This window comes from Numenius arquata, chromosome 9 (assembly GCF_964106895.1).
Source record: "Numenius arquata chromosome 9, bNumArq3.hap1.1, whole genome shotgun sequence".
Lineage (NCBI taxonomy): Eukaryota > Metazoa > Chordata > Aves > Charadriiformes > Scolopacidae > Numenius > Numenius arquata.
In genome coordinates, this window is record NC_133584.1 from 61,562,450 (window position 1) to 61,590,269 (window position 27,820).

Here is a 27,820-nt window from a genome sequence, read left to right on the forward strand (position 1 = left end):
GTTTCTGAACATGGTCCACGTTCCTGGAGATGGACATCCAGGAGTATTCAAGAAAAGAAAGAAGGACAGAAAGTCCACCTCTCCCTCATGCACTGGGAAGGACTTCACCCGTTTGAGGGCAGGGACAACCGCCAGGCAGCAACTCTTCATGTGGACCTCTTGGTACTCCATAGCAAATCTGGACATCTCAGCACCTGCAGTGCCCGGGCGCTGCCGCTTCTCGTGTCAGTTGGCCCTTTGCAGTAAACAAGAGCCCTCACCTCATTGCAGGGGCCGGGCTGTTTATTCCTTTAAAAGATGACAAATTTGTATCATACGGAGTCACAAACTGGGGGTGGTGTGTTCTCATCCCGGGTAGGGAAGATCGTGAACGTTGGTGTCAAATACCTTTGTCAGATGGACCATCTCCTTTTCAAAACAAACAAAACGTGAAAACAAACTTCCCAGAACTGATGATGTGTCTCAAAACCAAACAGATTTTAAATCACAAATTGCATTTATCAGCTGCTCATCGGATATGTCCTTCTAGAATGATCTTTCTTCACTAAATGGTCTTCCTTGCCTAAATGAGCTGCTGCCAGAAGGAGGTGAGGAGAGAGGCTACAAGGTGGTAGCGGAGGAGCAGGAAGTATCAGCAACTACTTTTAATTGGTACTTAATTCCCTGGGTGCTGCCAGCCCTTCGCCCCCGGTGCGCTGGATGGAGGGAAAGTTCTCCAGAACTTCAGCTGGTGAACAGGCCGGGGGATGGAGGTCATCCATCTGAAAACACGGAGTATCTACAACTCATCTGGGGGAAGGATATGTCTTGTTCCGATCCCATCGGTAGGAACAAGCTCCTCATCTCTCTAAACACTTCCAGAAACGACGGCAGGAGCAGGCATTTCCAGGGAGGCAAGATGCCAAATACCAGAGGCACAACACTCCATCTGTTGCTGTGGGTGGTCCAGTCGCCTCCTCTTCATCTCTGCAGCGAGTTTGATGGTGCAGCCGAGAGCTCTCGACTGATTTCTTTGGCAGCTGCCTCTCCTTCCCCCCCCCAACCCTTTTTTTACAGATTGGCTTTCTTTTTCCAGGCTGCGTGAAGTGGAACAGCAGCGCGGTGAGTCCTGCCCGGGACCGAGCAGATCTGCTCTGGATCTGCTTCCTCCTTTGCCCCTTTCCCTTTTCTAATTAGCAAAGCACAAAGAGATGAACTGATCTCCTTGCTGCTGCTAGGAGTAACGAACTCAGGATTATAGGAGTACGTTAACGGTCCTACTTGATTTTTTTTTTTTTTTTTCATTTTCATGCTTTGGCACCCAAGTTTGCTCTCTCTCCGTCTGCTTTTTCCTTCGGAGACGGAGGGAAAAGCCGTGACAAAGCAAACTCCTCTCTGGCCGCTTTACAATCCCCAGAACTCTCTTCCCCGAACTCCTGGCCCCGGGAGGAGCTGATGTAATTAATCAAGGGCTCATTCGTGCCTGTTACCTGAGTGACTGGCTCGTGAGGGGAGAGAGTCTTCGTCAGGACCTGTTGATATTGCCCAAAGTGAAAACTTCGGGTTTTTTTTTCTAGGTTTTTAACACCCGACACCATCTCAGGTCTGTGTTGCAACGAACCAGGTGTTGTATGAAACTATTTGGGGCTGGGCTGAGGACTTGTGCAGCTGCCACATCCCAACAGCCCGGTGCTGGTGGTGACTCCCCAGAAGCAAGAAATCTATAGGCAATGCCCAAAATGCACTTATTTTATGGATTTATTTTTTTTTTAACAAAAACACTTAAACTATTTTTGCTAACTTTTGCATATCCACCAGATTCTTATAAAATGAAGAGGGAGAGAGGAGGAAAAGGGAGCAAAGACCTCAGTGCTGTTCCACCTCCTGCTGCCGTGACCTGGAGCGGGCAGGGACACCAAAGTCTTGTCTGTCCTGCCAAGGCACGAGCCTTCTGCGAGCTTCCCCGCCAAGCTCTAGAGAAGGAAACCTTTAAAGAACCGAATCTTTAAAGAATTGATAGTCTTAAGATTAGATAAGTTTCCTCCACAGGTGATCTCTTGATCTTCCACTCGGCCAGAGGGAGGACGCGGTAACACGGTATGAGAATTAAATGCCCCGATGGTGTCCCATTCGAAGTATTCAGATGGAGAGGACACCGTCTAATTAGAAAATTAATGCTGCTGTTGATCGTCTTGAAAGAGAGGAGGACAGTCCCCTGGGATTTCTCAGGTGCGATCCACGGCTGCCAGCGGAAAGGTGGAAGTTCTTCCTGTGGTAACCACAGTGATGGTTTGTTCTTCTCAGCTACTAGAAAAAACTCTTGCAAGAGAAAAAATGGCCAACAGACTCCGTAATAAGTTTCCTGGAATGATCCTTCCGGAAAGGCAATATGCACAATTAGTGCTATTTCAGATTAATCATGCAAAATCAGGCAAATTCAAGGCAAGTGGAGAACACAGGAAACAGGATAAAATTTCTGTGTTTTCACATAATAAAATAATTGAATGCCACCAGCCAGGAGGGCTTTGGGTGGCTTCTGCATGGAGATGTCCAGACAAGCTTCTTAATATTATTCATCTGTTTGACAGGGGAGACAGGCTGGGTTTTTACAACCTTCCTCTCCCCAAAGTGGTGCCGGGCAGAGCGGTGGCCGCTCTTCTCCATCACAGGCAGTGAGAAGACTCGGGACATCTACAGACCTGGATAGAGACCTCCATGGTGTCAGAGGTGCAGAGGAGACCCCCTAAGGCACAGGTCCCAGGCTGGTTGGCCAAAATCTGTGGTTTTTTTTTTCTTGGGAATCACGCACTGTGCCTCCTCAGGAGCGATGCTGGTCAGTTGGGAACCCAACCTGGAGGAAAAGGATGCTGGTGGAAGGGTCGCTACCGTGCTCTGGCAGTGCTCAAACAGCTCAAACCCATCGGAGAGATATCGGAGCTCCAACAGCCCCCAGCCAAGGACAGAGTGAAGGCCAGGGCAGTGTGTGGGAGATGAAAGAGACACGTCATGGAAGAGGAGAGGCACCAACTTCAAACAGCAGCAGATGTGTCATGCACAGTTGTCATTGCCACAGCTCAGTTCCATGGCGAAATGTCTCATCAGGTGTCCCCGGTGGTCCTACACGTGTCATCTTCATGCCCTCGCTGGAGTTCTGTGTCCAGCTCTGGGGCCTCAGCACAGGAGAGACATGGAGCTGTTGGAGCGGGGCCAGAGGAGGCCACGGAGATGCTGGGAGGGCTGGAGCCCCTCTGCTGGGAGGACAGGCTGAGAGAGTTGGGGGGGTTCAGCCTGGAGAAGAGAAGGCTCCGCGGAGACCTTGGAGCTCCTTCCAGTCCCTCAAGGGGCTCCAGGAAAGCTGGGGAGGGACTCTGGATGAGGGAGGGGAGCCCTAGGAGGAGGGGGAAGGGTTTGACACTGACAAAGGGGAGATGGAGCTGAGATGTGGGGAAGAAGTTCTTTGCTGTGAGGGTGGTGAGAGCCTGGCCCAGGTTGCCCAGAGAAGCTGTGGCTGCCCCATCCCTGGAGGGGTTCAAGGCCAGGTTGGAGGGGGCTTGGAGCAACCTGGTCTGGTGGGAGGTGTCCCTGCCCAGGGCAGGGGGTGGCACTGGGTGGGCTTTGAGGTCCCTTCCCACCCAAACCATTCCATGATTCAGTGAAATGGCACGGTGGTACAGGGAGGTGGGGCAGCGTCGGTGTGGCACATGCGATTCCCGCTGTCTGTCTGTCTGCTCTGCCCCCAGGTACAAGGAGGAACCTCCGCAATGACCTGCTGGTAGCAGCTGACTCCATCACCAACACCATGTCATCACTGGTGAAGGAACTTCATTCAGGTAAGAGTTAATTTCGCGGCACAGAGAATCATAGAATTGTCCAGGTTGGAAGGGACCTTTCAGATCATGGAGTCCAACCATCAACCCAACACTGACAAACCCACCGTTGACCCATGTCCCTCAGCACCACATCTGCCCGGCTTTTAAATCCCTCCAGGGATGGGGACTCCACCACTGCCCTGGGCAGCCTCATCTAAGGCTTGACAACCCTTTCCATGAAGAAATTTTCCCCAATCTCCATCCTAAACCTCCCCTGGCGCAACTTGAGGCCGTTTACTCTTGTCCCATGAGCTGTTCCTTGGGAGAAGAGACCGACCCCCCCTGGCTACACCCTCCTTTCAGGGAGTTGTAGAGAGCGAGAAGGTCTCCCCTCAGCCTCCTTTTCTCCAGGCTGAACACCCCCAGCTCCCTCAGCCTCTCCTCACAAGACTTGTGCTCCAGACCCCTCACCAGCTCCGTTGCCCTTCTCTGGACATGCTCCAGCCCCTCAAGGTCTTTCTCAGTGTGAGGGGCCCAGAAGAGCCACTTCCCAGCCCCACTGATGGAATTCAGAGTTCCTTGGCAGCTCGAGCCAGAAGCCGGAGCAGAGTTGAGTGAATCTCCCCAAACCATTGCTTAGTGACAACAACACTTGAGCAGCAGAGGAGCCCCCTCTGCAACGAATCCCCATCAGACAACAGAATCACAGGATCACAGGATTTTAGGGGTTGGCAGGGACCCCTGGAGACCCCACAGTCCAACCTCTGGAGCAGGTTGGATGCATCTACATGTGGTTTGGAATATCTCCAGAGAAGGAGACTCCATACCCTCTCTGGGCAGCCTGGAAAAATGGCTTTTTCTGTATTTTTTTCCCCGTTACTGTCTATCCCAAGCAGATAGTAAATGTACGTGAGTGAGGGCCATGGCAACAAAGGGCCATGTGGAAAAAAGATAATTATTCCCTTTGTGGCTCTGTGCTGTGGAGGTGGAGGTGAACACCCTGGTGGGACCAGAGCGGCTTTTCCCTCCCGGGGACGCGTCCCGTGGCTCCCCAACGCTGTCGGTGATGGAGTATGGGATGGTTTAGGATTCCAGCAGCTTGTCTGTGGGCTTTCCAGGGAAAAGCGAAGCATTCCGTGTGCAGGCTGAGCCTCGCCGCTTCTGCTTGGCCTCCCCCAGCCCCTTGCTGTACCCGGCGATTGCGTCCCGTAACCCCCCCCCCCCATAAACTTATCAAACTCCGTGTTAAAACCAGCCAGGCTTTTTGTTCCCGCTGCCCCTAATGGAGAAGTCGCAGTTATAAAGCGGGTTGATCTTTTACCGCTCAGCAGTAAATTCTCCCCGGCCCGAGCCCCGCGCCCAGGCTGCTGCGAGTTAATGAAGTTAATGAAGTCTTTCATGTATGACAGGGGCCGTGGCGGGGAAGGGCCCTGCCATCCCTCCATAAATCAGCGAGCGGGAGAGACGCAGCCCCCTTCCCTCTGGGCTCAGACCCGGGGAACAAACCCGCTGCCCGAAACAGATGTCTGCAGTCATATTTATTTTTTTTTTATATGCTTTTACTAGAGGAAAAAGCATTTTTTTATATGCTTTTACATCACAGGGGTAGGGCTGGGCGCAGGGGCTGGAACAGAGATGGAGCATCGCCCGGACCTGTGGCTCTCCTGCCCTCCCGGAGTCTGGCAAATGCGGCCGGGGCAGGATCGTGCCCCTGATGGCCCTTCCAGGCTGGTGCCAAGAGGTTACACCTCACCAGGGAGCCAAAGCGGAATTAATTTGGGGGTTGGACTAGATGATCTCCAGAGGTCCCTTCCAACCCCATATCATTCTGCAATTCTGTGATTTAATTACTGTCCTCTCCTTGAGGATACGCAGCTACTTTCAAGGCTCCCTTGAAAGTGCCTGAAACCATTCTGTTTGTGTAAATTAGGAAAAGCATGAGTTATGCTCAGCTGATGGGAGTCAGTGGGATTTAAGGCACATTGTCCCTGCGGTGAGAATAGCCGCCTCCTCCAGCCCCGGGCTCCCCAAAATAGCTGCCGGCATTGTGTTTGCCATGGGCTGCGCCACCCACGCCCCGCAACAGCCCCAAAAAACCACATTTCTTCAGGAAGGCGGCACTGCTGGGGTCTCCCCCCTCCCTCAGTGGGCTCCTGGATGTCCCCCTGCTCCAGAGCTGGCTGTGAGATGCTCCCGGTGCTGCCCGGGGGACGCCGGCACCGTTTTCGTTCCAACTGAGCCCAAAAGAGATGCTGATCTCCAGGGAGCAGAAGTGATGCTGCTGGAGGGGGCTCGGCCCCTGCCCTGGCAGGAGGCAGGGTCAGGACCCAAAGTTGCGGCTGGGCTCCGGGTCACCTCTTTTATTATTAAAACACTGTTTTTGTCCATGATCTCTCCTGTCACCGCTGAGCAGGCAGAGGATGTGTCACTCCCACGTGTCCCACGGCTCCTGCCGTCCAAGCACCAGAGAGAGGGAACGTTTATAGCATCCCCTTTGATCGGATCGGGACAAAACGCTTCCCTTTTTCAAATCGTGCTGTTTATTGCCGGGGTTTCTCCCTCCCTTTGCTCTCAAGAGGCACGTGAAGCGGGCAGAAGGGATATAATCACTGTTACCTGTTTACACAGGTCTCACTGAAAGGCAGCGCAGGGAGATAGGAGACACCGGCTGCAGAGAGGAATGTGACCTTCTGCTCCCTCTTCTCCGCTGCATAAATACGAGCCCGGCCATAAATCCTTTTCAACTTAACCGGAGTTAAATGTAATGAACCACCAGCTCTCGGGCAAAAAGCGAGCGCCTGTCTCGGGGGGCACAGCCTGTCACCAGCTCGGTGTGACCAGCTCAGTGTGAGCCATGGTGTCACCAAGCACCTTGCGTGGGCAAACCCCCCCAACGCCCGGAGGGACCCTCCATGGTTTCACCTCACCATGAACCAGTTCCATTTTCCTTCCTCAGATTTGACCTCAGCCTAAAAGTTGTGACTTCCCACCGTGTACATTGTGCAGTTCTTTGTTTCTTACAGGGCTAAAATACGCATGTATAAGGGACTTCGGTCCTAATAACACCTGGGCCGGGTAGTAGTCCACGAGTGGTCCCTTCTTTTGGACAATGTAGATGCTGCTTCCAGCTCCAGCCTCTAATCATCTGATCAGGATGATGCGGGGACTGTTTTGCCACCGACAGTGAACGGGCACCATGCCATAGAAGGGTGGTGATGCTTCCATCCAGGCTCATAGAATCACAGAGTGGTTTGGGTTGAAGGGACCTTAAAGCCCCCCAGTGCCACCCCCTGCCCTGGGCAGGGACACCTCCCACCACACCAGCTTGCTCCAAGCCCCCTCCAACCTGGCCTTGAACCCCTCCAGGGATGGGGCAGCCACAGCTTCTCTGGGCAACCTGGGCCAGGCTCTCACCACCCTCACAGCAAAGAACTTCTTCCCCACAGCTCAGCTCCATCTCCCCTCTTGCAGTGTCAAACCCTTCCCCCTTGTCCCAGGGCTCCCCTCCCTGATCCAGAGTCCCTCCCCAGCTTTCCTGGAGCCCCTTGAGGGACTGGAAGGGGCTCCAAGGTCTCCGCGGAGCCTTCTCTTCTCCAGGCTGAACGCCCCCAACTCTCTCAGCCTGTCCTCCCAGCAGAGGGGCTCCAGCCCTCCCAGCATCTCCGTGGCCTCCTCTGGCCCCGCTCCAACAGGTCCATGTCTCTCCTCTGCTGAGGCCCCAGAGCTGGAGGCAGCACTGGGGGGGGTCTCCCCAGAGCGGAGCAGAGGGGCAGAATCCCTTGGGTTCTCCCTGAGACTGTGAACACTCCTCCTCCTTCCCCCCAAAGTCAGCTGTGCCTGATAAGCGCGTTCTTCCTTGCTGCAGAAAGGTTCCCCAGGTGTGTCTTCTCTCACCTGTTTGTCTCATGGGCTTTTTCTCTTTTTTCGTTTTGTCTTTGAAGCAGAGGAAGAAGATGACGAAGAGACAGAAAAAATGCAGAACGGGAAGGACCGAGGTAAGGGGACAAACTGTGCTCTCTGAGCCGTGAAGCGTTTTCCCACATGCTCCCCTGCAAGCAGGAGCTCGGTCTCCCGTCTCCCCTCGGAGCCCCAGGAGAGGGCTCTGGGCGCAGATGGTTTTGGGGGGAAACAGCCCACGTTGCTGCTGCTGCTCTCACCCCACCTGCAGACACGGCCCCGGCTCCTCACCCCGCTCCCCTCATCGCTCTCTCCAACATCTGCCCTGGCTTGAGAAGACGCCGTGGCCAGGATTTATTCAACGTATGTATCCAGCTTTCAAGGATGTTTTTCCTTCAGCGAGGAGATCTTTGGAAGGTGTAAGAGGAGGAAGAGCCGCCCCCAGCGCTGCGAGAAACCCCTTTCAGAGGAACATGTTAGAAAAAACACCAAAGTGTGTGGGCTGGTTTCCAGCAAAGCTTCTGAGCGATGGGACCATCATCCGCTGAGCCACCACCTCCGGTGACCTTGGCTGGACAAACGTTGGGCTGGTGGCCACCCCGTGTAGGCAGAGCCACGGGCCTTTCACAGGAGGGTTCTTTCATCTCTGCTGTCCCTGGATGCTGATCCTGCCCAGACCACCTCCTCCTCTGGCGCCAGCGAATCCCTAACACGTGCCGGCAGAGCTATTCCCGGGGCTGGGAGGGATCGTGGCAGCCCCCGGACTCGGAAACACCCGAACAGGGCACAGTGGGGTTGGGGGGGCTGCAGGAGGCTTCCTCTTCCTCCTGTCCCACCCCACGGGAGAACAGAGCAGCATCTCCCAACCCTCCCTGGGAAGGGACCTTCTTTGGGGGCCTCTTGGGTTTTCCTTTCTACGATTTAAACCCCTGCGCAAGAAACAAGACTCAAACAGGGTCTAATTTCAGCATCAACAAAACAGAACTTTTTATCCAATTTTCCGGTGTCCGCATGTTTTCCCTCCAGCTGAGCCGAAGGGACAGGGCTCCCATTTCTCACCCAAACACCTTCTTTCCCTGAGTTTTCCCTTCCCAGCGAGTTCCGCGTGGCATTCGGGTGTCTGGAAATGCTCTGCTTCCCGATGGATTGCCCGTCGCTATCGGACGTTGTACGTTTGTAGGAAGAAGTGCAGTAAGGTTGATTTTGGCTAAACTGGGCGTTTTCAAGGCAGAATGGCCCCGGCTCTAAATCTCAGGGCTCTCTTTGCCCGAGAACATTCCTCTGCCGTTGAATACTTCAGATGCTTCGCAGATGACCCTGCTGCTTTTTTTTTTTTTTTTCCCAACTGTGCGTGGTATCTGGCATGGGAAATGGGGAAAGGGGGATTCTGGAGAGCTGAAATGTGATGAATGGTAGCGGAGACGTAGTGAGACAAATTCGGCCGTTACTCATCGCAGCAGCGTCGGAGCTGGGGGGGGGGGGGGGGCGGGAACAGGACACGGGGATGTGTAACCAAAAGCAGAACTTGGTCCAAAAGCCCTGGTGTGGAATGTAAATATTCTCTCTGCCAGAGAGTAAGTGATTTCTTAGCGCCGCAAAGTTAGCGAGAGAGAAATCTGGCAGAAGAAATGGAGGAGCGATCAATCCCTAGATTGCAGTCCTTCTGTGGGGTGTGGACGCTGGGGGGGCTCCTCCAGACACCGAAGCACGCGTGGCCATGGGGAGTCCGGCCATGGGGAGTCCGGCCATGGGGTGGTTCTGCCCCACATCACCCACAGGGACCTGTGGCCGGTATGCTCCAGGCACGTGGAGTCCCAACACTGAGCTCCACCTGCCCCGTCTTCGTTCGCTCGGTGGCTGCGTGCCCATCCCCGTCTCAGCAAAGCTCTTCCCTTCCTCCCATCCTGAAAAAAAGAAGAGGGAAAAAATCACTTGCAGTCCGTGTATTCCCCAGCTTCTGCCCCGGTGCAGACCAGGGGGACGCCGCTCCTTGTGGGGACACTACTGCTGTGATGTGTTTCCAGGGACAGCATCGCCCCTGGGGCTTCCTCACAAGTCTCTTCACCAAGTTATTTCATTTTTCTGTCTGCCCCCAATGACCCCCTTCCCCACTGGAGAGGCTTCCATCCCTGCGCTGGGTGTCGCAGCGGCATGGTGCAGCTCTGGCAGGATGGACTCAAGTTGGCTGCATCTTTTGTGGTTAGGATCACAGATGGAGCAGCATCTCCGGAGAAGATGCCGACAGGGGTTTCCAGGCACGGTCTGGAGCTGGCTGAGTCAACTCTGTCCGGTGGCATTAGACGTCGTTTTGAGTTACCCCTTCATGAAACCTGGCGTTGGGTATCCACATGTGGCACGTGTGTTATTCCTGGTGGGACGCCTCCTTGGCTGGGGCTGTCCCGTGGTCCTGCTGCCTCTCTCCGAGACACCCTGCTCCTGTTGGTGACCAAGAGGTGGACCCTTGACCTGAAACGAGACTCTCCATGAGCTGGTCCCTTCATATATTGGCCATTTGGATGTTATAACCCCCAAACCACTGGAAAAGGGGGTAAAATGCTATGATCTGCTCGCTCAGACTGCTGGGAGGAAGGGCATGGTTTGCAGCCCCATAGAATTTGTGAGACAAAAATACCCAATTTGAAATACACCTGCCCATAGTGATCAAAACTGGAGTCCATGCAGCCATCTGTTCACAGGATCATAGAATGGTTTGGGCTGGAAGGGACTTTAAAGACCACCCAGTGCCCTGGGCAGGGACACCACCCACCAGACCAGGTTGCTCAAAGCCCCCTCCAACCTGGCCTTGAACACCTCTTGTTCTTGGAGGACAGGACAGAGTCCATCCCCAGCAGGTCTGCAGATGACACCAAAGAAGGAGGAGCAGCTGATACCCCAGAGGGTCACGCTGCCATCCAGAGCGACCTCAATGGGCCGGAGAAATGGGACGGAGAAACAGGCCAGCAGGAACCTCCTGAAGTTCTCCCGGACAAGTAGAAGTGCAAAGTGCTGCCCTTGGGGAGGAACCAGGCACCAGGACATGCTGGACATCCTGGAGCCCACCCAACTGGAAACCAGCTTCGCAGGAAACAACCCAGGGGTCCTGGTGGACACCAAGTTGACCATGAGGCAGCCATGAGCCCTCGTGCAACGAAGGCAAATGTTGTCCTGGGCTGTGTTGGGAGCATTGGCCACTGGGTTGAGGTGGCCACCCCAAGAGTGGTAGGTCCAGCACTGGTCTCCTCAGTCCAGGAGGGACATGGACAGGCTGGAGAGAGCCCAGCAAGGGCTCATGGCAATGGTTAAGGCATTGAAGCATCCACCAGAAGAGGAGAGGCTGAGAGAGCCGGCATCAAATCAGTGTGTTCAAATAACTGATGGAAAAGAGTAAAGAAAACTGAGCCAGAGTCTTCTTGGTGGTGCCCAGAGCAAGGACCCGAGGCGATGGGCACTCGGTAAAATAGGGGAAATTCTGTTTGAACATAAAAAAATACTGCTTTACTGTGAGGCTGGTCAGACACTGGCACAGGTTGCCCAGAGAGGTCGTGGGGTCTCCACCCTGGGAGATGCTCAAAACCTGGTGGGACAAGGTCCTGCAGTGGCTAACCCTGCTTTGAGGGGGCTGGGGCTGGACTGGGCGATCTCCAGCCATGCTGGGATTGCTGGGATTGGGTAAAAGCATGAACACTTTTGTACCCACCTTATATTTGGGGGACCTGCCATTGATCCCAACTCTGTAAAGCTGTTTGTGGTCCCGAGAAGGGTTTCCCATTGGAGCAAGGAGAGATGGGGAGGGTGGATGTTTTAATTTTACAGGAAATGAACTTCCCTGCTTTCTAACTTGCAGGTTAGCGGGACGGCCGCAGGCTGCGCAGGAATTCAGGTAAGGATGGATATATATATCTCTTCTTCCTCCTGTCCCCGGCAGCACCGTTCTGTCATCGCCGCTGCCACGCACGGGACCAAGTCCCCGGTCACCTCCTGCCCTTGTCCCTGATCTCCTCTTTCTGCACAAGGAGGGTTCCCCACCTGCCCATCGCTCCACAACCGCTCAAAAGAATGCTGAGGTTTTTTTTCTCCCTAAGACCCAATTCTGCTCCATCTGCAGACAGTGGGAAAACGTCATTAACTTCAGTGCGAACAGCATTAAATCCTATTTTATTAGTGTTGCTTCTGTACCAAGGGGCCTCGGCCGGGAAGTAGGACCCTGTTGTGATGGACACTACCCAGGTGTACTAAAAATACAATCTCTACCCTCAAAGAGCCTGCGCTTTAGGTTATAATGGGGCAGCACAGAGGGGCAGACAAACGGGTGGCTGGAGATAGCGGTCAGGAGAAAGCCTGAGCCCGGCGGCGACGGTGCCTCTGGAGAACCTGAATAAGATCCCTATCTTCACCCACCTGAAAAGCTTTGTAGGGAGGGCACCGGGTCAGGTTTCCACACCCCCCCTGGATGCGCTGTGGCCACAATGCCCACCTTTCACCATTCCCGGTGGGAAGAAGGAGGGTTCTCCTGGCAGACAAGCGCAGCATGGGCAGGCGGGTGATGAGCCAGGAAGGGATGGGGACTGGCATAGCGGGACCTTCTTTCCAGGACCTTCCCCTTTACACTGTGGCTTGGCCAGTTGCACAAACCAGACAGGAGAAATTCTTTTATCTTTAACTTACCAGCCCAGCCCCAGCCTGCGGTGATAGCCCTGATGGATCTGAAACCCAAGTTTGCACGATAAAACCTCAAGGGTTTGTCCTCGAAAAGTAATTTGCAAAGGAGAAAAAAGGGTTTGGGGTGGTTTTTTTTGCCCTTTCTGCCTCCCTGCCCTTTCAGAGCGGGGGAGAGAGAACCCCAAAGTGGCTGGAGAGTTTTTCTGATCGTTTTTACATTAGGAATTCAAGTCCTGTCTCATCTGGGAAACAATCTGGTAACTCAAGGAGGAGTGAAATGATACCATTCGAGAGGAAGGCAGCAAGGGAGAGCTGTTTATAGGGGCGCTGTGGGGCTTTTTCTTAATGTCCCTTTACCTCTAATGGCTTTGGAGAAAAGGGTGGCTTTGACCCTGGTCACCCCATAGCCACTGATGTAGAGATGAGAAGCTCCCCATTCCCCAAGAAGCCCAGCAGCACCTCCACCACCGCCGGCACTGATGAGCGCTCAATTAGAGACAACTGAAAATATGAGAGAGAGAGAAGCTGCTTTCAGGTTTCTTTATCCTCCAGAAAGAATGAAAAAAGACATGTCAGTGAGAGAAAAAATATCCCTCAAAGCATGGTGGTTCTTCAAGTTCCTCGTGTTCCCATTTGTGGTGCCAGGACCTGTGATGGGTCCTCCTGGACCTTGCTGGTGGCTGGGCCCAGCCAAGCTGGACTGGTGGCTCTGGCCACCCTTTGGCTCTGGTTGGCCACCGATGATGGAGGGGGCTGGGATGGGCAGCATCCTCAGGGGCCAGCTGTTCATGGATCTTGGCTGTTCTGGGGGAAAAATTCCCAGCACCGACCTCACCTTGGCTTACAAAGTTGAGTGTGTCACCTCATGGGCCCTCACTTGCAGGACCTGGGGACCTACCACAGCTCCGTGCTCCTGGTGTCCCTGGTGTCATTGACTCAGGAGCTTGGGTTCTTCTCCCAAGGAACAGGCAATAGGACAAGAGGAAATGGCCTCAAGTTGCTCCAGGGGAGGTTTAGGATAGATATTAGGAGAAATGTCTTCATGGAAAGGGTTGTCAAGCCTTGGAAGAGGCTGCCCAGGGCAGTGGTGGAGTCACCATCCCTGGAGGGATTTAAAAGATGGCTAAATGTGGTGCTTAGAGATATGGTTTAGTGATGGATTTTGTCAGCGTTGGGTTGATGGTTGGAGTTGATGATCTGAAAGGTCCCTCCCAACCCAGACAATTCCATGATTCCTCTGTTTCCTGGGTTGTCCGAGGTGAGGAGCTCTGGGGTCAGCAGGACATTTGGTGGCCATTGGGGGTGCTGCAGGTTTGGTCAGCTCAGAGCTTGCCGGGGGGTGTCCCCAGAGACGCACAGCCCCAACCAGAAGGTTGAGGAGGTCCCGCCACAGAAGCTTGGCTCCCATGACCATGCAGGACATCCCACGATGTCCCATGCCCATGCAGGAGGTGATGTCCAAACCCACAGGCTGGAGCTCTGCCATGCCCACGGCCCCGTTGCATGTTTCCCACCACCCAGGCACGGAGGGTTGTGCTTTAACGCCCGAGAGCCGTCTCCCCGTCCTTCGGAAGAGGCACGTTCCAGCTGACACATCCACCATCGTGCGACCGCGACCGATCCCAACTGCCCGCAGGCGACAGCGGCTTTTCTCCGAACCACCCGGAGGGGTCTTCCCCGTGGGCACCCACCTCTTGGGTCACTGCATGTACCATTCTCCTCCACCTCCTCACCAACGGTAACCAGGCGCTGCCCCACCGGACTCAGCCATTTATGGGAGGTTAAAAGTTAAAAAAAAAAACCACAAAAGGAAAGCTGATGTCCCTGCTCCTGCTAAGTGTACCCATCTTCTTTGGTTTCCACCCAAATGGTGTCATCGTGGCGTCACGCACCGTGGTTTTGCCTTCTGCCCCTCAGGATGCATGGCAGAGCCTCCTGGGTCCTCTTGTGGGTGGCACAAAGTTGGGGGGGTTCTGCCTTCCAAAAACCCTCGAAACGTCTCAAAACCCCGCTGCCTGGGTGACGTCGTGCGTGACGTGGGGCGTCATCGGTGGGGACGGGCCACCGGCCGCCGGTTGCGGGCTCTTGATTCTCCTCAGGCCGTTAAAACCTCCCCCTTTCCGCGCAGGGGTCCGGGGGGGACGCTGCTGGGCTCGGATTAGCACCCCCCGCCTTCGTCTTCAGGAGTCGCCTTCAGTTTTTGTCCAAAATGTGTTTAAAATCAAGAGAAATCCCCGGCGGCGCGGGCAGCTCTCCTCTCCCAGCCTGTTCTCCCCCGGCTGCTCAGAGTCCGCTGCAATCACTTCCAATCACTGCTCATTTTCTAGCTTTTTTTTTTTTTTTTCTCCCCTCGGTGCTTGGGAATGTTATTTTTAGTGGAAGGAGCCGAGTGCCCCTAATGCAGCCATAAATATTTATCACGGGCGATGAAGGGAAAGGCGTGATAAACCCCCCAAAACCCGCCCTCGGCTTCTCTCCCGCTCTGAACGGATGCTGGAGAGAGCTGGGGGGTCCCCGCGGCCCCCGGGGAGGGGGAAAATAAACAGTGGCGGTGGCCACAGGATCAGCGGGATATAAATATTGTGAAGGAGCTGTCAAGAGGGAAGGAAGGGAAAGTGACGATAACCTGGTGCTGGCCATGGGCCGGCAACCTGCGCTGGCAGCCCAGCAAGCCCCCCGTCCCCTGGGCTGCGTCCCCAGCAGGGCAATGGGGGGGATTCTGCCCCTCTGCTCCGCTCTGGGGAGACCCCCCCCAGTGCTGCCTCCAGCTCTGGGGCTTCAGCACAGGAGAGACATGGACCTGTTGGAGCGGGGCCAGAGGAGGCCACGGAGATGCTGGGAGGGCTGGAGCCCCTCTGCTGTGGGGACAGGCTGAGAGAGTTGGGGGGGTTCAGCCTGGAGAAGAGGAGGCTTCAGGGAGACCTTGGAGCCCCTTCCAGTCCCTCAAGGGGCTCCAGGAAAGCTGGGGAGGGACTCTGGATGAGGGAGGGGAGCCCTAGGAGGAGGGGGAAGGGTTTGACACTGAAAGAGGGGAGATTGAGATGAGATGTGGGGAAGAAGTTCTTTGCTGTGAGGGTGGTGAGAGCCTGGCCCAGGTTGCCCAGAGAAGCTGTGGCTGCCCCATCCCTGGAGGGGTTCAAGGCCAGGTTGGACAGAACAGGGTCCTACCACCCCCTCAGGAGATAATTTCTTCCTAAATCTAGTCTAAATCTCCCCTCTCTCAGTTTTGTTTTTCAACTAGATCAGGTTGCTCAGAGCAGGAGGAACTGTGCACACCCCCCCAGATCCAGAGGGTCCTGGAGAGGCCGTGGTTGGGTGGGCACAGCTCCGGTGACCTGCACCCTGTGGCCAGGGAAGCACCAGGACGAGCACGGATGCCAGGGTCCATGGCCATCACAGGGGCCGCTGTGCCAGGCAGGATGCCCAGGACCATCCTGCACCCCAGTAACACCAGTGACGTGCTGGAACATTGCGTAGGGGAAAAACCACCCACCCCCCCAGCTCGTCATGGTTAACCTGTTAATTACCCATGGTTAACCTGGAAAACTGTTGTTTGCCTTCGGAATAATCGCCTTACACCCCCTGGGAGGAACGGTTCAGGCCGGGCTTTAGTCTATGTCCCCATTTCTGCACCCTGACCCCACCTGTGGGGGTTCCCCAGCCCGGTGGCACTGTGTCGGGGGGACCAGCTGCCCCCCAGCCCCTCGCCCCTGTCCGGAGCCTGGGATACAGCATCCCGGGGGCTGCCGGGGAAATCTGCTCCCCGGCACCAGAGAGCGGCCGGGCTGGGAGCTGGGCACACGTTTGTGTGTGCACACACGTTTGTATGTGCACATGTGTGTGCACCCACGTGTCGCATCATGGTCTCAGGAGATCCGATGGATCCGAAGGTGCTGCCGGTGCCTCCCTGCCCCTCTCCGCTGCCCGGCGTCTGCCCCACACCCTTGAAGCTGCTGGTAAAAAATAACTAACCATAGATAGGGTTCTTTCCTTCCCAGTTTGGGGGGTTATTTCACATTTTTGGCCAGGAACAGGCAGGGGCAGCACCCATCAAATTCCGATTGCAGGGAAACTCTGCAGCTTCCCCAGGGCCAAACCTGCACCAAAACCAAAATGCAAAGTACCACCTAAAAAAGTTGTTTTTTCGTTACCTGGCCAGAGCCACGTCCCTGCATGGGTGACCCCATGCGGGGGGTCAGTGCCAGGAGGGGGAGACCCCCATTTCCATGGGGTCGGGAGCAGGGACGGGAGCCGTGTGTCCCGCACCCGGCCGGTCTGTCGGTGACGTGCCAAAGGAAGGCGGCAGCTTTGCCCGCGGGTGCTCGGGGGGCTCCCCAAGGACCCCACACAGTCGGGGTGTCCCCAGCATCAGAGCTCGGGGCGGGGGGGGGGGGTCGGGGACACCCTGGGATGGGGTACCTGTGAGCGCGGGAGCATCCCTGGGAGCCGTCAGCAAACCCGTGCCGGAGCCGATGCTCCAAGTCTCCAGGAGAACCCTGTAAACTGGAAGCCATGTCCTGTCATCTGCCAAATATTGAATAAATTCATCTCATCCCTCAGGGGTGTCTTGTCCCTTCGCCCTGTGAGAAAAAAAAAAAAAAAAAAGAAAAGGCAGAGATGCTCATGGAAAAGGGGGGAAAATACCAGTTTTTTAATAGGAAGGGGCACAGTGTGGGAGCAGCTGCCGGGGCTTTGCCGGGGGTCCCCGGAGGGGCCGAGCCGGGAGATTTCCCTGCATTGGTCACGGCCGCAGGTCAGTGCCAGCAGACAGAGCTGCCTGTGTTCGGGGCCGCCGGCACCCCGCCAGATGTTCCCCCCCCTCCCCGCAAACCCCAGCACATCTGGAGGCGGCAGAACGGGGCTGGGGGGCACCGAGGTGGGAGCATCCGCGCTGGACCCCCCCCCCCCATCCCCTCCCAGTGCAGCCGTGGAAACTGTGCTGGGGGAGCTGGGGTTGAGGGAATGGGTGATGGACCACCCCCCAAAAAGGTCCCTGCAACGGTGGGGTCCCTGTCGTGGCTGCAGACACGGAGATGGTGATGGAGGGTGCCCGGCTCCCTGCAAGCATCGCACCCGCACCCAGACCCTCCTGTGGCCACTGCTGGGGCGTCCCCTGGCCCCCACCACCCCCCGTGTGGGGAGAAGAAACCTAAACCCCTGGAATCCACGGCCCTGCGGACACAGATGTGCCCCCCCGCCTCTTCCCAGCCCCGATTCGGCACGGGGCTGCCCGGCTCCGGGCGCCCGGCTGTGCCAGGGATTAGGTGCCACGGCAGGAAAGACACGGACCCTTCCCAAAACTGGGGAGTCCCGGCTGCTGCCAGGCCTGGGGGGCTTCGTGCTGCCCATCCTGCACCCCCGGGGTAGTTCTGCTTCCCATCCCGCACCCCCGGGGTAGTTCTGCTTCCCATCCCGGCTCTGCTCCCCATCCCGCATCCCCGGGGGGTGCCAGGCAGGGGGCTGTTTCATCTTGGGGGGGGGCCCAAGGAGACTCCAGGGACCCTGTGCATCCCAAGGAGACCCCAGGGACCCCATGATCCCCAGGGAGACCCCAGGGACCTCATGCACCTCATGCAGACTCCAGTGACCCCATACACCCCAAGGAGACCCCAGGGACCCCGTGAGCCCCACAGAGGCTCCAGTGACGCCGTGCACCCCAAGGTGACCCCAGGACCCCATGTTCCCCACGGCCAGGCTGAGACCTGGGTGCCCCCTGCTCTTTCCCCTCCCACCTGGAGCACGGGGGGATGGGGTCAGGGGGTCCCATGGGTGCCAGAGCTGGGGGGTCACTGCCCCAATTTGCTGGGGGGAGCCCCGCACCTGTGCATCTTAGACACCCACAGACCCCTCTCCTGGGTCAGCCATTGTCGTGCCCCCCCCCCCAGGATGTGGGGCAGGGCTGGGGAGGCACCCGGCCTCCCCCCCCCAAGTGTGGGGTCGGGGACCTCCATGTCAGCGCTTGACCCCGGGGCCAGGGCTGCCCCTCATTCACACCGTTTAATGGCCACCCTGGGCTGCATGGGCCACTCCGGCTCCATCCATCACCGGGAGCTGATTCCTCTGCTGGGCTACAAGCTGCTGGTGTGACCCCTGCCCTTCCTCGCCACCCCTCCTCCTCCTCATCCTCCCCCCCTGGCCCCGCAACCCCACCCGTGGTTTATGGGGGAGGCAGGGGAGCGCCCAGCGCCGTTATCGGTGGGCAAACACCGCGCTGGGGTGGGACACGGCGGGTGCGGCCGCGGGAGCTGGAGGTCCACGAGGGGCTGCCGGGGGTCCCGGTCCTCACTGCCCCCCACACACCCCCCTGCCCGTGGCACACGGAGACCCCCCAAACACAGGGGACAAGCTGCTGCCACATGTTCCCAGTGCCACCATTGCTCCCCATCCCGTATCCCCGGGATATCTCTGCTCCCCATCCCGACCCTGCTCCCCATCCCGTAACCCCGGGATATCTCTGCTCCCCATCCTTCACCCCTGGGATGGCTCCACTCCCCATCCAGCATCCCTGGGATATATCTGCTCCCCATCCTGCATCCCCATCCCAACCCTGCTCCCCATCCCGCATCCCTTGGGGGGCTCTGCTCCCCATCCCGCATCCTGGGGATGGGTCCACCCTGGTCACCCCCCTCACTGCCACATGTCGGGACTTGGTGCCCATTGGCCATTTCTGCAGGGATGTGCAGAAATTCGGCAGCAATTGCATAAGGAGGAGCCATCAGCCCCGAAAACAAGGTCAGGCGGGGGGGGGGGGGGGGGATGGGGGGAGCGGGATCGAGCGGCCTCCGGTGGCTTTCCCACCCCGGGCTGCAGCAGCAGGAGCCGCACGCCAGGAATGGCACCGGGACACGGCATGGCCTGTCAGCCCTGCTCAGCAATGGTGGGGGGGCTGAGGGTTACAGGGGTCCCTCAGGCCATAGTGGCATCATACCAGTATCCCTTGGGGTTCTTCTGGTCATGGTGGCATTATTCCTGTGTCCCTTGGGGTCCCTCTGGTCATGGTGGCATCACACCAGCATCCCCACAGCTGCCATGGGGCTGGAACCGTGGGGTGGGCCCCATCCTGGAGCCAGGCTCTCGGGCTTTGGTTAATCTGGGGGTGCTCAGACGTGGACAGAGGGACTCTGAAATGGAGCAAATACTCCCCAGAGTGGAGATGGGGGGACCTGTGGGGCACGGGCAGCAACAGAAGCCACCCCGCGCATGGTGGCGGCCAGGCTGGTGGCATCACCAGGGAGCGGGGGACAAATGCAGCGGGTCTGCCTTCTCCTGGGAGGGATCCCTCCCTGGTGGCACCACCGTCACCCTCCTTACCCCCCATCACCCCAAGGAGATGGGGCGGCTCCTCACGCCCTGCATCCCCGGGGCCTGGCAAAGGGGAGGGGTGTCCCCCCCCCCCCCGGCACATCGTACACCACCCTGGCACGACGCCGGCTCCCCCCTGCGCCGAGGCAGCCTCAGCTGCTGCTCCCCCCGTGGCAGCGCTGGCAAACCGGCTGACCGTGTGTCACCGGCTTAATTTGGCGCCCGCCCTCTCAGCGAGATTAATTAATCCAATCCCTGCTCCCGAGGCCCCTGGAGGGACCTGCCTTCCAAATTGGCCACTTGTCACCAGGGTGAGATGCTGCCGCTGCCGGGGATGGGGGACCCCCATATCTGTGGGGGCAGTGGGGTGGGTGGCTGGTGCCCTGCGTGGCATCGGGAGTCGTGGTAACGGGAGCCTGGGTGGCAACGGGGCCCCGCTGGTCCCCGGTCCCGCACCGTCGGCGGGACGGGAGATTTACGGCCAGCGGGAAGCGCCGCTGCCCTCCCTCCAGCCGCCCTGACCTCCCTGTCACGCCGAGATTTAAGCCGGGGATAATTGCACCTATTAGCCCAAAACGAGCTGCCGGTGGAGGAGCGGGTGCTGGAGGAGGAGGTGGCGGGGCAGGGGAAGATGGACAACTCATGGCCATCCTCCTCTTCCTCCTCTGGAGCAGAAGATCTCACTGGCTGTGCAGGGGTTGTTACCCAGGGATGGCCCCACATCTCTGCCAGGATTTCTCTTGTACCCTTAAATTCCCTTTACCGTCCCCCCCTCGCCGCTGCCCAGAGGCTTCCCTTGAGATTCCAGCTCCCCCCCATCAATTTTCTGCCCAGCTTTCGCAGCTCCTCGTTTACCTCGGCTGCCCCCGGCCAGCGCTGGCGTCCTGCCTCCCTCTCCCCCCTGCAAACGCTGCTTCCCCAGGAGGGATGGGGATAACGCTGGGAGCAATGGGGAAAATGACAGGAGTGATGAGGATAACACTGGGAGGGATGGGATAACACTGGGAGTGATGGGATAGCAATGGGGATGATGTGGGAGATGAATCCAGGAGCGATGAGGCAACACGGGGGGGGGGCTAGCACCAGGAGCACCGGGGACGAGGTGGGGGCTGACACCGGGAGCAGTGGGGACACTCGGGGTGCCGCGGCACAGGCCCCGGGGGACCCCACCTTACAGCCCTGCCCACCGCTGTGCCCGTGCCCCGTCCCCCAGGGAGCAGAGCCAAGCCCCAGCGAACGCTCTTCCCAGCGAGTCTCCTTCCCGGGGCGGGGGGTGGGCTTCAAAGAAAAGGGGGGAAAAAGCCACTGTTCTGTTTTTGGAGAAAGTAATGGTTTCCATCCCGAAAGCTGTCAGCAAGAGCAGACACAGGGGGAGAGCCGAGGCGCAGGAAGACAGACAGACGGATGGACAGACGGCGGGGATCAACCCATCACCTGCAGCCCAGATGCCCGGGACCTGCCCCCTGCCATACCCACAGAGAATCATCAGATCACAGGATGGTTTGGGTGGGAAGGAACCTCAAAGCCCCCCCAGTGCCACCCCCTGCCCTGGGCAGGGACACCTCCCACCAGACCAGGTTGCTCCAAGCCCCCTCCAACCTGGCCTTGAACCCCTCCAGGGATGGGGCAGCCACAGCTTCTCTGGGCAACCTGGGCCAGGCTCTCACCACCCTCACAGCAAAGAACTTCTTCCCCACATCTCAGCTCCATCTCCCCTCTGTCAGTGTCAAACCCTTCCCCCTCCTCCTAGGGCTCCCCTCCCTCATCCAGAGTCCCTCCCCAGCTTTCCTGGAGCCCCTTGAGAGAACAAGGGTGGCTGTGCCGTGACATGATGGCGGCTGTGCCAGAGCGTGAGGACAGCTGTGCCACGACACGAGGAAGGCTGTGCCAAGCCACACTGCAATAAGGATGGAGCTTTGGGACATGGAAAATATTCCTGCAGCATGGCAGACCCCGCTGGAGCCAGGATGGGGAGCACACGTGCGGCAGCCACAGCAAAGCCGAGCAGGGCAATAGCACCGGCATCGCCAGCACCCCAACACCGGCATCCCCAACACCCCTCGCTGGGAAAGCCCTGCCAGCCTCCTCACAGCCCACACCACGGCCGGGGGGGATGGTGGGGTGTCCATCAAGGAGGGAACGCAGGGGGACACAGCCAGGCTCAGCCGGCCTGACTTTGGCACATGTCTCCTGCAGCCGCCCACGGTGCCACCATCCCAACACAGCTCTTCACCTGCACCCCAGGGTTGGGGTGCTGGGGTCCAACTGGGCAGCGATGGTGTCTAACTGGGTGATGAGGGGGTCCAACTGGGTGCTGATGGTGTCTAACTGGGTGATGAGGGGATCTAATTGGGTGATGATGGGGTCCAGCTGGGTGATGATGGGGTTTAACTGGGTGATGAGGGGGTCTAATTGGGTGATGATGGGGTCCAACTGGGCGATGATGGGATCTAACTGGGCGATGATGGGGTTCAACTGGGCAATGATGGGGTCCAAGGCAGCACCGGGCCCTCAGCACCGTGGAGGTGGCCATCGGCAGCCAGCGCTGGATGGTTTGGGGGGTCCACCCCAGCCCAGCCAGCGGCCGGACATCCTGCGAGGGGTCCTGCGAGAGCCCCCCGGGAGCAAGAGGAGGAGGAGGAGGGAGCAGCCCTGCCCTGCAGCAGCCAAGGAGGCGGCGCATTGTCAGGGGAATGTAACATTAATTATTATTATTAATTAATGCCTTATTTTACAGTGCCCCCATGTGCACTAGGCGCCTTCCAGCACGGGAGGCGAGCCGGGGTCCCCGCTGGAAGGGCTGGCTCCTCTCGCAGCTGCAGCCCGGCACGGCACAGCCGGGGGGTGCCGGACCCCTCCGTACCCATGCCAGGGGCTGTGGACCCCAGGCTGGGACCCCGGGTGGTGCCGGGATGCTCCCCGGGACAGGCTGCCCCCCCGGATCCCCCCATCCTCGGCACCCGGACATGGGTGGCACAGGTGTGGGGAGAAGGGATGGGGCGAGGGATGGGTGAGGGGGTGCCTCAGGCTGGGCAGAAGAGTGTAGGACCAGCCCCGGGTGGGGGCACTGGGCTTGCTGTGGGGGCACCGTGGGTCCTGGCCTGGCCCAGTTTGGCCCAGCACGGCATGGCACAGCTGGGTTCGGCTTGGCCGGCTCCAGCACAGGTTGGCTCACCGGGGTCCAGCCTGGCGTGGCACAGCATGGCCAGCATTGGCTCGACCCAGTCTGGCCCAGCCTGGCTTGGCTTGGCTCAGCTTGGCACCACATCACCCAGCCTGGCATGGCTTGGCACTGCACAGCCCTTGACTACGCTTGGCTTGGTCTGATTTGGCACGGCATGGCTTGGCGTGGCATGGAATGGCATGGCATGGTTTGAATTGGTCCACCATGGTCTGAATTGGCACAGTATAGCTTTGCATGGCACAGCTTGGCACGGCACAGCTTGGCTTGGTCTGACACGGTCTGGCTTGGGACAGCATGGCACACCTTGGCATGGCATAGCATGGCATGGCATGGCTTGGTTTGGTCTGGCATAATCTGGCTTGGCACAGCTCAGCATGGCATGGCATGGCTTGGCTTGGCTTGGTCTGGTTTGGCACGGCTTGGCACGGCATAGCATGGCTTGGCTTGGTCCAGCATGGTCTGGCTTGGCACGACATGACAGGGCTTGGCACGGCATGGTCTGGCACGGTCCGGCTTGGCACGGCACGGCTTGGCTGGGTCCGGCACGCTCTGGCTTGGCACGGCACGCTTTGGCACGGCTTGACACGGCTTGGCACAGCACGGCATGGCTTGGCAGGGCACGGCGTGGCTCCGCGGTGCCCAGCGATGCTCAGCACCCCGGCGTGCCCCAGCCCCCGAGCCCCCCGCCCGGGCCGGGCCGGGCTGTGCTGGGGCCGGCGGGCGCTAGGACCGCGCGGCGGGCGGCGGGCGGCGCGGCTGCTGCTGCAGTGGAGGCGGCGGCGCTGCGGGAGGAGGCCTGGCCGGCAGCGCAGCGGCGGCGGCGGCTCGGCACGGCTCGGCACGGCGCGCCGGGCCCGCTCCGGCCCCAGGTAACGGCCCCGCGGCGCCGCGGACACGGGCGGACGCCGCCGACCCCCGGGAGGGGGCTCCCCCACCCCGCCCCCGGTACCCCCCGCCTCGGTTCGGAACCGCTCGGCTCGGTTCGGCTAGGTTCGGCTCCGCTCGGGTGGGTTCGGATCCGTTCGGGTAGGTTCGGCTCCGTTCCGCTCGGTTCGCCGCCTTTCGGCTCGGCTCGGTTCGGTTCGGTTCGGCCCGGCCCGGCCCGGTCCGCAGAGCCCGGGGGGTGCCCGCGCCCGCCCCCGCCCCCCCATTTACCGGTGTGTCCCCCTCCGGGGGGCCCGGGGGGTTCGCGGCGGCCGCGGCGGGGCCGGGCCGGGCCGTGGGGGGGGGCAGCGCCGAGCAGGAAAACATGGCAGCGGCCGGGCCGCCACCCGCCGGGCCGGGCCCGCGTCGTGTGTCCCCCCCCCAGCGGCCGCCCCCGCTCCCGGCCCGGCCCCGCTCGGCGGGCGGGGGTGGCGGCGGCGCGGCCCGCCGGGCCCGGCCCCCCCCCATCGGCGCCGCCGTGTCCTTGAGCACCGCGGCGGGCGGCTGAAGGGCAGCGCGGGGCCCCGGCCCGCTCCGGTGTCACCGCCGGCCCCGCGTCCCCCCCCGGCCCCGGCCCGTCGCCTGGCAGCGGAGACACCCTCCCCCCCCCCCCCCCCCCGGAGCAGCCCGCCCGGTGCGGGGTCGGTGCCCGCAGCCCCCGGCCCGGCGCTGCCCGCCCCCGGCAGAACTGCCCCGGGGGCTGGGGGGAGGGGGGTCGGGCTGGCGGGAGCCGGCCAAAAGTTCTATTTTTTGCACCAAAAAATCCACCCCCCGCGGGCAGATGGAGCTGCAGCCCCGGCGGGAGGGGGCGGCGCGGGGCAGGGGCCTGGCAGGGCGCTGGGTGCTGCCTGCACCGCTGCCTGCACCCCCTGCCTTCATCCTGCCTGCACTGCTGCCTGCAACCTGCCTGCACCCCCTGCCTTCATCCTGCCTGCACTGCTGCCTGCAACCTGCCTGCGTCCTGCCTGCACCTCCTGCCTGCAACCTGCCTGTGCCCCTGCCTACACCCTGGTGTACCCTGCCTGTGCCCTGCCTGCACTGCTGCCTGTGCCCTGCCTGTGCCCTGCTGCCTGCACCCTGCCTGCACCCCGCCTGTGCCTTACGTTGCCTGTGCCCTGCCTGTGCCCTGCTGCCTGCACCCTGCCTGCACCCCGCCTGTGCCTTACGTTGCCTGTGCCCTGCCTGCTTTGCTGCCTGCACCCGGATTGCTTTTCTGCCTGTTCCTCTGCCTGCACTGCTGCCTGCACCCTGCCTTCACCTCCTGCCTGCACTGCTGCCTGCCCCCTGCCCGCCCGCTGGCTCCCCCCTCCCTCCCCTCTCTGGGGCTGGGGGACGCTGGGCCGCGGGACCCCCGGGGGGCGGCCGAGACCAGACCTTCCCCTTCGCTCGGTTCCTCCTTCTTGGTTCCTGCCCTTTTGTGTGACGTCGCGGTGTCACCGCAGGGTTGGCGGTCCGGGCCCCTGCGTCACTGCACCCCCCTCTCAGGGTGCAACCCCATCCCCGTGGGGACCCTCGGATGGGGACCCCCGACCCGGTGGCGGCGGCGGGGAGCCGGAGGGCCGTGGATGTCGCCGTAGCCGGCGGCGGCTCCTGGCAGCTCCTGCGCCTGCACCGGCCCTTTGGTGCTGACTCAGCGCGAAACTTCCTCGCCGTGACACGCAGCGCCCGCCACCTCTCGAGGAAAGGGGGGACGCCCCTGCCCGTAGCCACCGTTGCCCCCCGTGGGGCCACCGGGCTGCCGTCACCATGATGGCCGGTGATGCTTCGGGGGTGTTTTTCCTCCAGGTGTTTTTAGGGCTGTGGGTCCCTGCCCCACGTCTTCCCACGGGCGCTGCCTGCTCCCTGCCTGCTCCCTGCCTGCTCCCTGCCTGCTCCCTCCCTGCGCCCTGCCTGCTCTCTGCCTGTGCCAGGCCATTAGCGTGCAGCACCCTGCAAGCCCCCGGGATGGAAAGCGCGTGGGCTTGCCGGGGAGCCGCCGGCACGCGTGTTGCGTGTGGCTGGCACACGCGTGTGCCAGCCGGGCGCGTGCCCCGGCGGCGTTTGGGCGCGGGGTTTGGAGGCGGCGGTTCGCTCCGGGACCCGCTCGCCCCCCAGGCCGTGTGCATGGCTTTTGGGGTGTTAATGCGGTCTGAACCCCAACCGGGCAAGGGGCGCCCCGGGGGACGTGGGGCGGAGGCACCATCCCTCTTCCCCGCCGCGGGGCTCGGCAGGGCGCCGGCGCCGGTTGGGCCTGTTCCCGCGGTTAACCGCCCTCCCCAGCTCCAAGCCCATACCTGGTTGCCGCTTTGAGTGGCTCCTGGCCCGGCTCCGCTGCCAGCCAGAGGGTCCCGGGGTTGCCAGGGGCTCTGCCCACAGCGGCACCCCCTCACCGGGGTCTCACCGAAGAAGGAGTTGGGTTGGAGGGGACCACAGAGATCATCTTGTTCCAAATCTCCCTCATCTCGCCGCCTTTTCCCCCCCCGGATAAGCTGGGCAGGTCAAGCTCCTCAGCTCTCCGGCATTCCCGGAGCTCTGGGAGCCCGGCCGCGGCTCCTCGTGGACCCTGACGGGTTGGCATCGTCCCGGTGCTGGCTGTCTCGCGGGTGTTGCCATCCCACAGGCTGTCCCCGGCACTGGATCCCGCTCCTGCTCTGCAGGGTCTGGCTCCACCGGGGGCTGCAGCCTCTGCTTCGGCCGGTTCACGGTGTGGCTTGGGCAGTGCGGGCAGTGTGTCGGTGCTGGGGTGCAGGGCATGGCTCCCGGGGTGCAGTGTGGATCAGTGTATCGCTCCCGGGGTGCAGTGTGGATCAGTGTATCGCTCCCGGGGTGCAGTGTGGGCAGTGCATGGCTCCCGGGGTGCAGTGTGGATCAGTGTATTGCTCCTGGGGTGCAGTGTATAGCTCCTGGGGTGCAGTGCGGAGCAGTGTATCGCTCCCGGGGGGCAGTGCGTTGCTCCTGGGATGCAGTGCATCGCTGCCAGGGTGCAGTCCAGGGCAGTGCATCCCTCCCCAGGGTGCAGTGCGGTACAGTGCATCACTCCTGGGATGCAGTGCGTCGCTGCCCGGTGCAGTGCATGCAGTGCATGGCTCCCCAGGGTGCAGTGCGGTACAGTGCATCGCTCCTGGGATGCAGTGCGTCGCTGCCCAGTGCAGTGCATCCCTCTCCAGGGTGCAGTGCGTCGCCGCCTGATGCAGTGCATCATTGCCCGGTGCAGCGCGTCGCTCCTCAGGGTGCAGTACAGGGTACGGCACTGCTCTCAGGGTGCAGTGTTGTGCAGTGCATCGCTCCTGGGGTGCAGTGCCTTGCTCCCTGGGGTGCGGTGTAGGCAGCGTATCGGTGTCTGGGGTGCAGTGCGGTGCTGTGCATCACTGCTGGGATGCAGTGCATCCCTCCCCAGGGCAGTGCAGGGCAGTGCATTGCTCCTGGGGTGCAGTGCAGGGCAGTGTATTGGTGCCTAGGGTGCAGTGCAGTGCAGGGCAGTGTATCCCTCCCCAGGGTGCAGTGAGGTGCAGTGCATCCCTCCCTAGGGTGCGGTGTGGGCAGTGCATGGCTCCTGGGATGCAGTGCATCGCTCCTGGGGTGCAGTGCAGGGCAGTGCATGCCTCCCGGGGTGCAGCGTGGGCAGTGCACGGCTGCCAGGGTGCAGTGCGGTGCCGTGTGTCATTCCTGGGATGCAGTGCAGGGCAGTGCGTTGCTCCCCAGGGATGCAGTGCATGGCTCCCAAGGTGCAGTGCAGGGCAGTGCATCGCTCCTGGGGTGCAGTGTGGGACCGCTTCGGTGGTGCCAATCAACCTGCCCCCCCTCCCACTGGCACTGGGTCTGTTTTGGGGAGCGGAGGGTGCCGGCTGCGAGCACCCCCCCGGCGCTTCACCCCCTTCGAAGACCCTGTGGGACCCGGCAGTGCTCCCCCCCACCCCCCAGAGCATCACAGCCACGTATTTTGCTCCAAAAGTGATAATTCCGGGGGATGAGGTCAAGGCTTTGCCCACCGCGGTGGTTTTAGAGGCGATGCTGGAGGGGGGAGCGGCTGAATTTTTGGGACCCAGGAAGGGTGTGTGTGTGATGATGACACCCACCCTGTCCCCAG

The 27,820-nt window shown here is 60.1% G+C and overlaps 1 protein-coding gene across 1 annotated transcript in view; it reads left to right on the plus strand.

The window, feature by feature from the left end:
- The window catches only part of DTNB (dystrobrevin beta), a 138,338-nt gene extending 127,517 nt beyond the window's left edge, over nucleotides 1–10,821 (plus strand). Inside the window, exons 16-18 of the mRNA XM_074153671.1 lie at nucleotides 3,720–3,809; nucleotides 7,730–7,783; nucleotides 10,517–10,821. Of these exons, the coding sequence (XP_074009772.1) occupies nucleotides 3,720–3,809; nucleotides 7,730–7,783; nucleotides 10,517–10,821 (449 nt within the window). The remainder of the gene's footprint in view (nucleotides 1–3,719; nucleotides 3,810–7,729; nucleotides 7,784–10,516) is intronic.
- The last annotated feature ends 16,999 nt before the right edge of the window (nucleotides 10,822–27,820 follow it).